Source organism: Danio rerio, chromosome 3 (assembly GCF_052040795.2).
Source record: "Danio rerio strain M-AB ecotype USA chromosome 3, GRCz13ab, whole genome shotgun sequence".
Lineage (NCBI taxonomy): Eukaryota > Metazoa > Chordata > Actinopteri > Cypriniformes > Danionidae > Danio > Danio rerio.
Genome location: NC_141023.1, coordinates 29,938,051 through 29,954,103, shown reverse-complemented (window position 1 = coordinate 29,954,103; position 16,053 = coordinate 29,938,051). Strand labels below are relative to the sequence as shown.

Below are 16,053 nucleotides of genomic sequence, written 5' to 3'. Positions count from 1 at the left end.
TAAGCTGCATTGCACTTCAAAAAATGCATTTCTTATATATATTTGTCTTGTTTCTAGTCTAAATATTTCAGAATCCTTTAATTAAGAAACATTTTTTAAAAATGTGAAATTTTGCTTAAAACAAGCTAAATAATCTTGTTTTTAGTTTTGGCAATATTGTTTTTCTTAACCCGTTGGCAGATATTTAGCTTGTTTTAAGGATATACTCACTTAATTTTCAATTCAATTCCTGTTTATTTCTATAGCGCTGTATAGCAATATAGATTGTGTCTAAGCAGCTTAACATAGAAATTCTAATAAACTGAAACTGTGTCAGTCAAGTTTTCAGAGTTAAAGTTTAGCTTAGTTCAGTTCAGTGTAGTTTAATTTTCACTGCTGAACTTCCAAACACTGAAGTGCAAATCCATCCATGAACAGCTCCACAAGTCCCAAACCAAGCATGCCAGTGGTGTGGAACAGACTTCACCAATTGACGAAAGTGAAGGGGAAAAAAAACCTCAGTTGGCCACTACCATTTCACCTCTGGCCAAAGTTCAACTATATTTTGACATATTATTTTTTAAAACAAGACAATATGTTTTGCTTGTCAATAAAATGTTTCTTGATTTAAGAATTGTTGATTTTTGAACTAGAAACAAAACAAAAAATATCTAAGTATCTAAGAAAATTAAAAAAGAAAGGTAAAAGAAAAGTTAAACTAAAAAATAAATTAAAAACAAGTTTTGTTTTGTTTTTTGCATCTTGGACATTTTTATAACTTTACAACATTTGTAAATAATGCTATATGAATATCCCAAATCAAACAAAAACTGCTCAGGGGTAGCTTAAATAATGTGTTGGTGCTCTTTGGGTAAGGGATTCATAAGGGAGTTGACAGAGTTTGCATGAGCTCGGGTTTTATCTCAGATTTGCATATATATGGAAGTCTTTGACTTGTATTGAAAAAGAAACTGCTTTGCAACTGCTAAAGAAATAATTTCTATACAGTATGAATTACTGCTTCATTGTGATCATGTGATTTAGCAGAATCAGTTGCATTGCTTCTCTGCTTTCACAAATTCTCTTCTGCGGCCTCATGTTGTATTAAATGTGTCCTAATTCACTCGACTGAACTAGTAAGTCATTTTAGCAGTTTTAACCTACTCTTTTATGAGTAGAGTGAAATAAAAATAATAATTTCTTTGATCACATACTGCTTTGACATACTATATAGTGGGAAAGTAAGCGATATTTAGATGCAGCCATGTAAAGTCTGATCTATGAAGTTTGACTTGCTTTTATATGCCAGCCTCTCTATGTACAGCAGGGTGGTATGCAAGGCATGCAGGGGATGCATCCTATCCAGCAGATGGTCCATGCAGCACCAGGAGGGGGCGCTCAGATGCAGCCTCAGTGGAGACAGCCTCACCAGGGTAACGCTTAATTTCCACTACAGTATCATTAGCACCATTTATTTTTATCACATCTGTGACCTTGTTAATTGTGTAAGAGATTTAATTTATTTGCTGTGGTTTATGCTTCATTTCATTTCCCCCCCAAACTTTGTAGATTTATATTTCACATTCCCACAGGTCCACTAATGGTCCCGACGGGTCCACGTGGTCCAGTCACACAGAATCCAGGGATGCCTTCGGTGTCGAGCGTCATGGAGGATGAAATTCTTATGGATCTAATCTAAGGACTGTTTTCCCATCATTCTTTGCTTCAGAGGTTTAATTACGGAATATGAAAGTCATCATCTTTTTTACTTTTTGTTAGAAGAAAGCGTGTAGGGGAAGAATCGAGGAATTATAGCGAGATCAGGACTTTATTTTCATACTCAAGTATTCGTTGATGCTTTTACACACAAACTTATCACCGTATCATGTAAGCGGTTCATATGGAGGAACTGGAGGAAAAGACATTTACAAAAAATTAGGTTCCACTTTGAAGACTCAACTACTCCTCCCATTCATGAATGAATCAATCAAATCCGGTTACTACTGTATTTTTATGAGCGTTTTACTTTCTTTCGGTTTTACTTTTTTTATTATTTGTCTTTGAGATCTAGCATGTTGTTTTATGAAAATTAAATAAAGTTAATTTTCTCAAGCAGCTTTTTTTGTGTTAAAAAGTCTCCTAAATGGGCAAAGTTTTCCCCATGAATACAAAGGAAGATGTTTTGAATAGTTCATCTATAATTGAAGTCACAGGGACACAAAACTGCTCATTTATCTGTGTAGTTAGCAACATTTTTCATAACTGATTTTTTTTTGTATTATGTAGCCAAAAGCATTTGGAATGAAACAAATGGGATTTCAATCAGGGGTTTCCAAACTTTGCAACCTAAAAACATCAATGCCGGTGACTTGCGTTTAGGGCTTCACAATTCTGGCTAAAATAGGAATCACAATTTTTATTAATTTTTTTGCTTAAAATCAAGATCACGATTTTCTCACGGTTCTGTAGATGTAAAATAAAGGTTAATAAGTGTAGGCTATTATAATGTTATTCTCAATCATATGGTTAAACAACAACAATAATAATAGTAGGCCTTTGTGTAGGTCTACTGGTGGTTGTATAGGTTATAGACTTGGATTGATGAACTTGAACATTAACATGTCCTGGTTGTGAATTCACAGTAAGGTGATGATTTCAGAATATTCATAATTCATAAGATAAATTATTGTGTTTGAGACATTTGACATTGACAACAATATTAGACCATTTATTATCAGATTCCCTCTTGAATAATATTTAAGATCATATAGGCTAGAGTAGTTATATTGACCCTTTAAACATTTATTTTCATGCTGAACACTGTGTTCACTATGAATGAAAAAACATCAAATGTTTGACTCGTGATCATAACTAAAATGCGATAAGATCATTTAAATGTTGTGTGCACTTTCAGTTTCACTTTCACTGCAATGCACTAACGTTATGGCTGCCATTACTTTGAGGAAAAAACATACATGCAAGTCACCCCCCCCCCCCCCCCCCCCAAAAAAAACTGTTTTTTGTACAACAAACTGAATGTTATTTATAACTTTATTACCTGTTTTTCACAGCCTAAGCAGGTTATGTTCACTAAAGTGGTCATCATTTGCAGGCATGCATACGTCCTCTCGGTATTAAACAAACAGCTCATGCGTGGCTTTGCGGCCAAGAATACTTCATTACATTGACACAAATGACATTTTGGGGTAAATTATACCTTATAAATACAGTATGGGACACTTTTAACACCATTTGGAGGTGTCTGTGTTGCTGAGCAACGTATATAAAAATGAGTGTGAACGACAGTGTGTGGATGTTTCCCAGAGATGGGTTGCAGCTGGAAGGGCATCCACTGTGTAAAACATGCTGGATAAGTTGGCGGTTCATTCCACTGTGACAATCACAGATTAATAAAGGGACTAAGCTAAAGAAGAAAATAAATAAATGATTGAATTTAACTATTAGATTTTTTTCTTCTGTAAGTTAATTCTACTAATTTAATTTAATTAATTTGGTCACGTTGTCCTGTGAACCCCTGGGGGGTCCTGACCCACACTTTGTGAACCACTGATTTATATCCCACATCCTTTATTTTTGTTCTCTCCCTTTAAGGTTTTATGTAATAACCTGGTGGTTGTGTGATAGCAGCGCATGAGTGACTTAAATAGACTGAATGATAGGTTGCAAAATGCTTGATTCAGCCAAATGGTGTCACAGCGTTAAAATTAACCACTCCAATATGTCATGGAACCATACAGTGGACCCCAGTGCCAAGTAGTTCTACCAGATGGCAGCACTTGGCCACGCTTTCCTTGGCATAACACATAATCAGGCTGGACATAGACACAATGTACAACTACAGTCCACAGATATACGCAGATATCTTGGATCTGAGCGTTCACATATAGAGAATCTGACACTGAACCTTTCTGATTAAGCATCTTGTGTGCTGAACAAACATTTTTAATGACCACCTCATTATGCTTATTCTCTTCGAGCACCCGGAGGCATTAATTATGAAGCTTTGTGTGAGGCATTACTACATATCTGCCACATTAGAAATGCATGTTCTGAATCTGAGAACATGAGCCCGCAATGCAAGTTACCAACCAGTAGGACGTTCAGGAGAATTAACCAGCCTCCAGTTTGAGACTAATCAAGCGTTTCTACTTGCATGCACACTTTTGTTTTGCATTTTTTTGCATGCCTGCAGACTTCTTAGTACACAGACACACATTCTCACACAGACAGGAAGTGATGTTAGTCCCTGTCACCTGGGAGACGGAGACGGTTGCTAAGATACGCTGACACTGGGATCTGATTCTAAGCTTTCTCTCCATCCCTTCCTCACACACGCCGCATACACTCACGGATAGAGGCTCTTCTGTCTCGCGGTGACGGCTGCTCATCCCTTTCGCTGCCATCCAGGTCACGTCAACCACTGAACAACTGTGGGCTACGTGCCCTTGCTTTTTTCCTTTTAACTTTGCTACTTTCTAGTCTGCGGTTGTACCTATTTAAAGCCAGCTTGGTTTAGGCGGCACTTCTTGGGATATGCAGACTGTTTGCACAGTTTGATGGGTGTCGATGCACACTTTCTGCCTCGTTATTGTCTAAATAAAGCAATGGAGTAGCATCGCAATGAGTGAACGGCTGCAGTGCAGACAGTGATGACTGGTGCTTCCGCCTCAGTATATTAAACGTGAGGAGTCGGGCCATTCTGCTCACTCATCTGGAAGAGCGAGTATTGTTGCAGTTCCAGTGGCCGTATGGCTGCATTTAATCTTGCAACGTCTGCTCAATGGACGCGGAGCTGTGGCCAAGGGAATAAGTGGGTCATGGAGCAACCGAGAGTTTGTTTTAAGGGGGCGATTGGCTAGACTGACTTTTGCTTTAACTATAAAACAATGGCAGACAACAGTATTAGTTCAAAGAGGATAAAAGCAGGTAAAATAGATTAAAACTATCGTTTCAAAGCTGTCCAAATGTGACTGTTTACACGCATCAGCTGCCGACCGGAAGTTCTTCGCATTCTTCTTGTGCATACACGCAAAGCATCATGGGTAATTTTGCGTTCCAAGAAAAACGTCTATATGTCGACGCATTAAACACTACGCTATTAGCGTAGACTTAGCCAAAATATTAATAACCATGCTACACACATTAGCTATGTTTCAATCCAAAAATGCAAATTAACTTTATGCGCAAAACTGGAATGTTGCATAAAATATGTGCAAATAAAGCAGCATTTCCATCCAACTAAAGAAAAGAAGAAAAATAAGTCAAAGAGATCGTAAATCGTAACTTCCTGATCAAATGCTGGCAAATATCAACAGTAAAGACAGAATTTGCTGCGGTTGGAGAAGCTGAAGTATGAACTGTTGGAAGAGTGTTGTTTTAATGGAATGAAAACCTTCGCATTTCTCGATGCAGGTGTCTTTGGTCTTTCACTGACTCAGTAAGTGCAGAGAATAGTGTCAAACGCCAGTGTGTATAGACTATCCTGACAGAAAAAGGTGTAGAAAATCCTACACGATGGTAATAGTTTGGTTGTGGTGTTTACATGTCTGTGCTGCACTTCAATAATGCAACTAAAATCGGCATACTCCACGTCTAAATTCCATTTCTGTTTAGTTGAATTATGACTTCAGTCAGATTATGCTAGACTCTTAATCAGAGTAGTGTCTTATTCGTATTATTGGTGTCCCATGTAAACATACTTACTGGTAATTGCTATGAAGGAATGATGTTCAAATACAATAAGCCTTGCCCCCAATTCAATATGCTGTTTAGTCCTAAGTTCACTTGAACTTTAAATTGGTACACAAATCACCAAAAACTGGGAACTGAAGACATCCAACTGAGTCTGTTCACAAGTCAACAACCCACTGATTCAAATGGACTGCTCGGTCAGAGCCCAGAGTCAACAACTCGAAAAATGATCAATTCACAGCAAGTCTAAAGTTAACAAACCACTGATTGAAATGATCTGCTCTGAGTGAATTACCAGTTGGACAATGTACTGATTTAGACGATCTGGCTGGAGCTATCCAAGTTTATCGATTCAAACTATCTAAACAGAATCTACAGTTAAAGATTCACTGATTCAGTTGATGTATTCAAATCGAGTCTGCAGTTCTCAAACTATCTGTTCAGAGTGACTCTACGGTTTACTGTTCATTGATTCAGAGGATAGGGGGAGGTGTAAACGTTAATAACTGTAAGGGTTGGGTTTAGGATTGGGGTAGGTGTAGTCATTCTGCAGTTAATGAGTCTCTGATTAAAATGATCTTGGCAGTTAACAATTCACTGGTTCAGATAATCTGATCTGAGTGAACTATGCAAAAATCAGGTTATTTTGTACTTGGGTTAAAGTTGAAAAGGAGTACTTGTAACTGGAGTAATACTTTGTTTGGATATCTACTTTTTCTCAAGTGCTTGATTTGTGCAGTTCTCCACTACTGCCCCATAGATGTTTGTCTCGCCCTGACAGAAATGGTGCGGTCATTGGTCCTCTAGGGCAGAGTTGCCTCTGTGGTCTTAATGGATGTGCATTGACATGGCTCAGCGTGCAGGTGTTTTCCGGTGCTTTTTAAAGACCTTACCCATTCGACTTGCAAAACACACTGTCTGGGGTGAAGTCTGAGGTTTTCATGCCCATGAGGGAGCATTTGAAGGGTTGGTATTCTGACAGTGGAGATGTTTATTGGGTGTAATTGCACTGCTGTGGGGAAACTGATCTCTTTCTTGTGTCATGAGCATCTTGGCTTGGTGAAGCGAAGGCATTCGAGTTCCAATGGTGAGATGGGGCAAAAACTCTGGCCGTGATCGGGTCAGACCAATTTAGGAGGGAAAAACTGGACAAAGAAAAAGGTAATACATTTCTTTCACAGCTAGGCAATGCCTTCTGCAACTCCTGACCTGATGTGGTACAGCAGCTAACAGGCAGCTTAAGAAAAGGAAGTGCAACCGAGAGGTCTGATAGGAAATATTATTAACCAGTAGTATAGACAGGCAAATTATCATGCAGGCTCAGTGGAGTGTGGCTTTGATGGTACTCGTAATGGTCAAGACTTCACCGGGTCTTGATTGGTTTGGCTCATTCACTTTCTAATCTCACTATTATTCCACTCAAGGTTGTCGTGTATTTCTTTGTTTTGAAGAGGCAACAGAGACATTCCTGGCTCACTTATGTCTCAGACATGAGTCATTTATGTGAACAAGACATTAAGTGCCCCTATTAAGTATTGTAAAAGGTTCATACTTAGTTTTAGGGAGTCCTCAAAAACAAGCAGATATACACGCAATGTCAAAATAAAGTCTATTTATTTTACCTAATTATTCCAATGACTTCCGTTTGATTTGTTCAGCGATTCATTTTTCCGACCACTCTTTTGCGTGCCGCTGCAAGATCAATATGCAATGTGATTGGTCTACTGTGTGCAGCGCTTGCCAAAATCGGAACACCCATCACCATTACTCGATTACAACTCAAGTATTGAAATAAGCAGCAAACATTTTTCCTCAGTGCAGAGCACAACATCTTCGCACCGTGATGCAATACAATTCCCCTGAATCTGCTAGTGTCCTGGAGTTCATCCATGAAGTTGTGTGAACAACATCTGCGCACATCAGGCAATCGGTCAGAGCAGTAATGGTGTTAATTGGTCTGCTTATGATTAAAAATGATGTAGACCACACATTTGTAATAATAATAATAATGATTTGTTTGATTTGCATATTACTTTTCTGAGCACCCAAAGTGCTTGACAGATTTAGGGTGGGGGTCTCCTCAACCACTACCAATGTGCAGCATCTACCTGGATGATGCCTCTGGAGCCATTCTACGCCAGACTGCACACCACACACTAGCTTACTGGTGGATAGAAGACAGAGTGATGAAGCCCATTGTATGATATGATGATGGGTAGAAAGCCAGTGGGTAAGTTTAGTCATTATTTCAACACATTGTAATGCCCACTATGGTAATAGCCATGATACTGTGATGGATGGGTTTAGGGCAGGGGTGTCATGCAGGGCCGGTGTCCTGCAGATCTTAGCTTCAACTTGCCTTGACACACCTGCATGGATGTTTCTAGAAAGCCTAGTAAGAGCTTGATTAGCTAGCCTAGGTGTTTCTGGGGTTGGAACTAAACTTTCATGATCGAGTTTGGACACCCCTGGTTTAGGAATAGGGGGAGGTGTAAACGTTAATAACTGTAAGGGTTGGGTTTAGGGTTGGGGTAGGTGTAGTCATTCAAAACACACAATGAAATGGTTAATTTAATAATTAATAAATAAACATTTTCTATCATCAACTAATATTGGACAAGATTCAGTACATCATCATGCTACACGCTGCAAAGACGTAATTTTAATACATTTTTGGCTTTGTTAATTTTGAGCTTAATCTCATCCACTTAATTGAAGAATTTTGTTTGAATGAGGTAAAAAAAAAAATGTAAATATCTATTTTTGTCATCATTTATTACGATAAGATGTTATATATTGACAGGAAGTGAAGTTCCTCAAGAGAGAGAGGGGGATGGGATCAGGAAAGGTCAGGACTCTGGATGCCCAGAGCACAATTGGACTATATGTCATCGGACTGACCACTAGCTGACTGAATGAGGTAAAGTGGTAATTGCAGTGTGGCCTAAACAACAACACAACAGAAATATTGATTTTCATGTTTAATACTACTGTAGTTCTGCAGTAATCATGTGTCAACTAGAACTGTTTAATACCTCAATAAAGGGGGTTTCTTTTTATAATCTTAACTTTTTATTGATCATCTCATTTGCAAATAATACAGATAGATTTCAAGTATAGAAACGTTCAAAAAGACAGTGTCAAACAAATGTATATGCTTATTAAATAATAAATAATTTTTTTTTATAAAAGGGGCTGTGTTAAATTTTTATGTTCTCTCTTTATTCATTCATTCATTCATTCATTTTCTTTTCAGCTTGGTCCCTTTATTAATCTAGGGTCACCACAGCGGTGAACGCAAACTTATCCAGTGGATGCCCTTCCAACTGCATCCCATCACTGAGAAAGATCCATAAACACTGATTCACACACATACACTACGGACAATTTAGCTTACCCAATTCACCTATAGTACATGTCTTTGAACTGTAGGGGAAACTGGAGCATACGGAGGAAACTCATGCGGACACGGGGAGAAAATGCAAACTCTACACAGACATTCTAACTGACCCAGCCGAGGCTCGAACCAGCAACCTTCTTGCTGTGAGGCGATTGTGCTACCCACTTCGCCACTGTGACAGCCATTGTTTCTTTATATTGTCCTAATTTAAGAAAATAAATTTCAATCCACGTAGACCTGTAGGAAAAGTTTTTTGAAAGCTGCCACTCATCCTAACTCTGAGATCCACTCAAAGATTGAAGATCTTCTGGCTGAAATTTCTCTCGCGACTGCCATTTGCGCCTTCTTTTCTTGTGTAAATCTACCAGAGACCACTGTTGACTAACCGAACCCCCCACCCACTTCCCTCCCTTAATCCGACCGATAGTGTTTTTTAAAAGCACTGACTGACGCGCCCACCCCCTTCCCTAAACCCAACCGATAGTGTTTTCAAAAGCAATTGTGAAAAAGACAAGCCCTCACCTGATTTTTACCATGTTTTCAGGTCTTACCACAATCTCACCCTGTTATTTACTTGTTTATTTTATTTTTAGCCTGTTGTTTTTCCCGCTCTCTGGAACTGTTCTTTGGCAAACTCAAACCCCATCGATGCAGTCAACTCCTCTCTGCATTTCAAGTCCGTCGACGCACATGGCGACCTACTGGGTAACAGAGGAATAGCCGTCCACATGGAGGTAAGCAGTCAACTGGTATCGCAAATAAAAACAGAAGCTATCAGCTGCGTTATACCACTCCGTAGCGTTAGTTTTAAAGAGGAAATGCAGCCATACATAGCACTGGTTACATAATTTGTGCTCTCCAGAAATGTTTACGGGGGTACGTTTTCACAATGAGCCTGTGTTAAAAAAGTTGGGCATATACTCAGTCTGGGATATCTTTACCAGATAATTACGCACTTCTCTCTAATAATACTGGACTACTGGAAATTGCCATAATAATGTTGCCAACAAGCGCAGTGGGTAGCACTGTTGCCTCACAGCACGAAGGTCGCTGGTTCGAGCCTTGGCTGAGCCTCTTGGCATTTCTATGTGGAGTTTGTATGTTTTCCCTGTGTTCGCGTGAGTTTCCTCTGGGTGCTTCGGTTTACCCCACAAGTCTAAAGACATGTGCTATAGGTGAATTGTGTTAGCTAAATTGTCCATAGTGTATGTGTGTGAATAAGTGTGTATGGGTGTTTCCCAGTGATGAATTGCAGCTGGAAGGGCATCCGCTGTGTAAAACATATGCTGGATAAGTAGGCGGTTCATTCCGCTGTGGCAACCCCTGATTAATAATGGGACTAAGCCAAAAAGAAAGAATGAATGTTGCCACAATTCTGGATTGTTTAAAATATCTGCTCTATCTTAATGCTACATGTAAATTGACTGGAAAGGTAATGCGTTCCTTCACACAACATGAAGATAAGTAAATCAATATCTGAATAGGCTAAATTAAAACATGATCTGAGAAAGCTGTATCAAATGAACCTGCCAAATTTGGAGGCTTAACACTTTCTTTTACTTAATTTTGAGTAATTTAAGACTTGCATGTTTAACGATGGAAATATTTGTGAATGTAGTGCCAGAATCTCAAAGAGACTACATTATTATAATTCTTTCTCAAATTTAGTATCTCTTGAAACCCTGAATGCATATATATTGTATACCCCTGAACCAGAAAAAGCAACCTTTAAACAAGTTCATGAAGGGAAAAAATTATACTCTGTAATCACAGCAAAAAGGGAATAATGCATGGCTTAGGGCCTGTGTAGATTTTTTTCAGTGTGTGTGAGGGGAAAGTGTTTGTAGTGCAGTCCAGCTCTTGATTTGAAAAAGTAATGCTAAGCTTTCATCCAGAAAATATTTTCTGTCAAAGGGAACAGATTCATCTGCACATACTAAGATCTTAGCAATCAGCACAGGAAAAAAAACTGCTAGCATTGCACTAACATTTCACAGTTAGCGGGGGGAAAGTGTGTGTTGTGCTAATGCAGTAGTTAAACTTTAATGCAACTCTAAGTAACAGCAAGATGGACTGCAGAGAGTCACACCTGGTTACATCACACATCATGTTGCGTTTTATTGTTCAGTATTCTACCTTTCAAAACCGCATGCAAAGAACAGTAAGCCCAACCTTTCTGCCATCCAGAGAGGACAACGCAAGGGGTTTGACACAAACATGGCATGAATTACTTACTGCGTTGGATATATTCTGACATGCCCTTGAGAATAGCAAAATTTCATGTGGCTAAATCTGCTGACATTGTTCAAACCAACTGAGAGAAAGCAGGCTTGCAACATGTCTGGTGGACTTGTTTGCAGAAACAAACAAACAAAAAGACTCTGGAATGCAGACTACTTGAAATCTGGTGCAATAACAGAACAATTTCAACAATAATTCTATTTATATTATCTGCAACTTCATATTATATTCAAAATATGCGTTCACTTTTGAGGATGATTTTTATTTCAAGAATTTTTTTTGTAAATTCAATGCCATTTTCCTTGAATGTACTTCGAATACCTAGAATGCGTGTGTGCGTATAAATATCAAAGCAGTTCATAAGTGTATCACACTCTTCAAAATAAGAGTTCTACTTAGAGCTGTATCTTCCTGAATAACACTTAAAGCATAAATAATTCTTCGTGTGAGTTTAGGGGTTTTTATTTCTCGCCTTTTTGTTATTCAGATCTACAACAGACAAACCCATTACTGGATTTCTTGAACTCAAGTATCAGCTACACAAACTGTCAACTGTTTTAAAATGGCTCTGTGTTTTCACAATCATAATGTACTGTTTCTTATCAAACATGTTTTTCCGCCTATTTTTAATTTAACAGAACATGTGTGACCAGCTTTGTACAGTTGAGGATGTCTGCTCTCTGCAGGTTATGTAACAGAGATATTAAACTTATGATCCATACCAGTATGTTTCATTTAGCGCTTTCAATGCATAGTTTCATATGGAATCTTATGGAAAGTTCCATTTAGCATTAAAAAGGCTCCTCCTATTCTTATATGCCAAACCTAAACCTAACCTAAACCGTTTCCCCTAAGAGTGTACAAAGTGACAATATTTATTTATTTTTTTTATAAATACCTGAGGATTAATGTTTGTAATATTGGGTTATGAAGGTATATGTGTATTGTGTACAGTTTTTTTTTTTTAATTATTTTAAAAATATATATATATTATTTATATATTTGTTTATTCAAAATAACAAATGATTACTTTATAAAAATAATAGATTTTTAAAATTAAGTTCTGAAATGTAATATCCTAGACTAATGTTAAAAATTAAAAGAGTTTATTTAAGAATTCTTGACCTCATGAGATGGTAAATTTAAAAAATATATATTATTATACTTTCTTAATGCTGGACTACATATATTTATATTAGACTATATATATATATATATATATATATATATATATATATATATATATATATATATATATATATATATATATATATATATATATATATATATATATATGTGTGTGTGTGTGTGTGTATATATATATATATATATATATATATATATATATATATATATATATATATATATATATACATAAATTCTTGTTTTGTGAACAATAAATATGTCAGTCAATCATTGCTTTCTATTTTCAATGACAGGCATTATGCCAATGAAAAGGTACAAGTTCCGGTAACAAGTTCATAAACAAACATTGGCCATGAGACATTATGTTTTTTTATTAAATATCCAAGCCTTTTGCTAAAATATCACAAAGCATCCAATATGGGACATTGCTTGTCTTTCACTGTGACAAATTACAAAATTAAATGATTGATTTCTCTATTTAGTGCCTGCACTGTAAAACCCAACAGTCAACTTTATCAAATTAAATGAGTATAGGTTACTCAAAACTGATAGAAAGTTAATTCTACTCATCTTGAACTCATTGTTAAAGGTAATGAGTTAATTAAATACTACATTACTTCAGCTGAAATGGAGTAAGTTCACAGTACTCATATAGATTTTTTTTTTTTTTTTTTTTTTTTTTTTTTTTACTCAAATGGTTTGTAACAATCGTTTTCCTCAAATGGTTTGAGTTGTCTTACCTTATTGGGTTTTACAGTACTCAGTTGGTTTAAGTTCTCTTCATTTATTGAGTTTTACTGTGGTCAAATTGCTTTGTTTACTCAAATGGATTAAATTCACTGTACTCGTTAGGATTAGTTTTTGAATTTAAAGGGTTTGTTGCAATCGGTTTCCTCAAATGGTTTGAGTTACCTTAACGTATTGAGTTTTACAGTGTGTCAGTAGCTATGTTTCCATCCACCTATTTTATGCGCATTTGATGGAAACGTCATGATGCGCATAAATTTTGAAAATGCGCATAAAAAACTTATGCGCCTAACTGGGTAGGATAAACTTTTTATTCAATAAGAAAAGATGCGCATAAACTGCGATGGAAACACTTACCGCACAAACTCCAGCATGCGCATTAAAAAAGGTCATGTGATTTTGTTAAAAGAGATCATGTGATGATTAAAATATGTGTGAATGGATAAATAATCGTCAGGCTGAGCACATTATAAAACATTTGAAATGTTGTTTTGGTCAATATACAACGCCTTACCGTTTCAGTATTAGTGTTATTATATTATTAATGACCTCCAGAATCAAGAGCACATGTGCTCCGCTTCTGACACCTTCAAACGCCACTGCGCGCTCACTGCTTGTCAGGATTGTCTTCTGAGGCGCATTCATTTAGAAAAGATTGATGCTGCTTCTCCTACTGCTGCAAATGCAGTTTTTACTGTTGATATTTGGCGCCAGTTAATCAGGAAGTGACGATTTTGTTCGCTTTGACTCGTTGGATGGAAACGATGCTTCGTTCGCACAACTTTTATGCGATAATCGAGCATTTTTGAATGGAAACATAGCTAGTGTCCATCAAACTCTATGCCTATCAAAGTCTATATTAAACAGAACATTACGACAGTTGTATAATTATCAAGATTGTTTTTACTTCATTTCTACCCTTCAAAAAAAAATAAAAAAGAATATGAATATTTGAGAATGTCCACATCAGGTATGCATTGTTGCACTGATTTTTATATAATTTAACTATCCAGGGTCAACTATTGACCTTATGATGTGGTTACCGTATCTGAAGACGTTTGTTCCGATGTTGCATTTAAAGAAAGTTTTATGTTCTTAAACCAGTTCTGTGTGCAGTACTAGTTTCTTACACATCTAATCCAAAACACCCATTGCTGATTCCGAAATGTAATTTTAAAGCTATAACTGTGCCTTGAGCCATTAATCGCAGGCTAATGCATTATTTGTTATCCTATTTATATGCATTGTTATTCTAGCTAATAGAGAGAGAGAGAGAGGGAGAGAGAGAAAAAGTGTTTGCTTTACTTGTCAACAGCGTACCTAATAGTGAAGTTTAAGAACACTCCAATAATACAGAGGCTTGAGCCATTGACAGCAGACTATGCAGTTGTTAACGAAGTTATTCGAGGAGGAGTATCTTCGTGTTTTTTTGTTTATTTATTTGTTATTGTAAGTTGTCGAGTGATTTGAAATACCTTTAATTATTTGGCATGATGATATGAAACTGTAATACAATCAAAACTTGTAACTATTTCTCCTTACTGTGCAAAATAGCTGCACACCTTAGAAGATACATCGTATAATCATAATCATTTCAATCAATCATAATCAAATCATCAATCATAATCCATCATTTTTTAACAGACCAAAAATATAAAAGAAAATTAAAATGACAAATCTGTTAGGAATGACCTGTTAGCTTGGCATTGGCAATAATCAACATGTGACCGAAATGTTTGCTTTGCTTGTGAGTAAATTTCTTGTCACTTGATCTTGCTTTTTGAGAGTGTGCTGACTTTTTGCAGTTATTTCATGAATGTTTTTGAACAAATGAAGAGAGTATCACGTCATTGACCCACATGACAAAAGCAGACAGCAGGCAGGCACTGCAAAACTGAGCAGAAGCTCATCCTGCGAGCACCGTGTTGTCCCACACTCTGCTTTGGGAGTATTTCACTCTGCAGGTGAGGACACGGCAGTGAGCATTAATTCCGAAGCGTGGCGTGAAACGCACTGTGCTAGTAAAGCAACGTCGCCCTCAAAGGCCCCAGCGGTTTCCCGCAGCTCCCTGTGAAGGGCGGTAATCACACACACACAGGGCCTATAGTGTTCAGCGCGCTCGCTCTGTCTTCATCATGTGAACTGCATTAATCCTCCAGCCGGCCCGCATCACTGTTCATTTAATGGCCTGTGGTGTCCACATAATCAGTCACATCTCTGAAAGAGGAGGAATTACCTAGAAAAGCACCTAGTGCACATGGCCGGCATACACACACATACACTGTGCAACTTACACACAAGAATAAGAGTGTTAGAGGGGGGAGCTCAGAGCTAGAGAAAGGTTTTGTTTTAATTGGGGTGAAAGCGGAAGAGATGAGGCGATTGTAAATGAGGAGGGGGACAGCTTGCAGTCTTAATCAATGGAGATTGAGGGCTTTGACTCGGAGAGAGAGCAGTCAACAGGGAGACATACAGAGATCCAGGAAGATTTTAACATAGGAGGGTATCTGTGGGAGAGGGGAGGAGACTGGAAAGAGGAGAGAGAGAGAAACCGGAGGGAGGGAGGGAGGGATATCCACTGCACTGTTGTGTGACTGGAAATTTAATAGAGAGAGAGAGAGAGAGAGAGAGAGGAAGGAGCAGGATGCTAAAGCTGGACAAGCAAGAAGGAAGAAGAGAGAGAGAGAGAGTGAGCACCCACTGGTGTAGAAATCCAGGGTTGAGCTGTGGGCTGTGAACAATGCCTCCTCTACTACTGCATAGAGCGCAGTTCAGGGGCAAAAGGCAGGAAGGGGAGAGGTGTGGGGGGGTATTTTTAAGAGAGCTAA

The 16,053-nt window shown here is 37.7% G+C and overlaps 1 protein-coding gene across 10 annotated transcripts in view; it reads left to right on the top strand.

The window, feature by feature from the left end:
* The window catches only part of med25 (mediator complex subunit 25), a 35,396-nt gene extending 33,302 nt beyond the window's left edge, over nt 1–2,094 (top strand). For 5 of the 10 annotated variants that reach the window (XM_087242443.1, XM_087242440.1, XM_087242436.1 and 2 more), the window contains 2 exons: nt 1,304–1,412; nt 1,572–2,094. In XM_087242443.1, the coding sequence (XP_087098569.1) occupies nt 1,304–1,412; nt 1,572–1,678 (216 nt within the window). In that variant the 3' untranslated portion in view covers nt 1,679–2,094. 10 annotated transcript variants of the gene reach the window in all.
* The last annotated feature ends 13,959 nt before the right edge of the window (nt 2,095–16,053 follow it).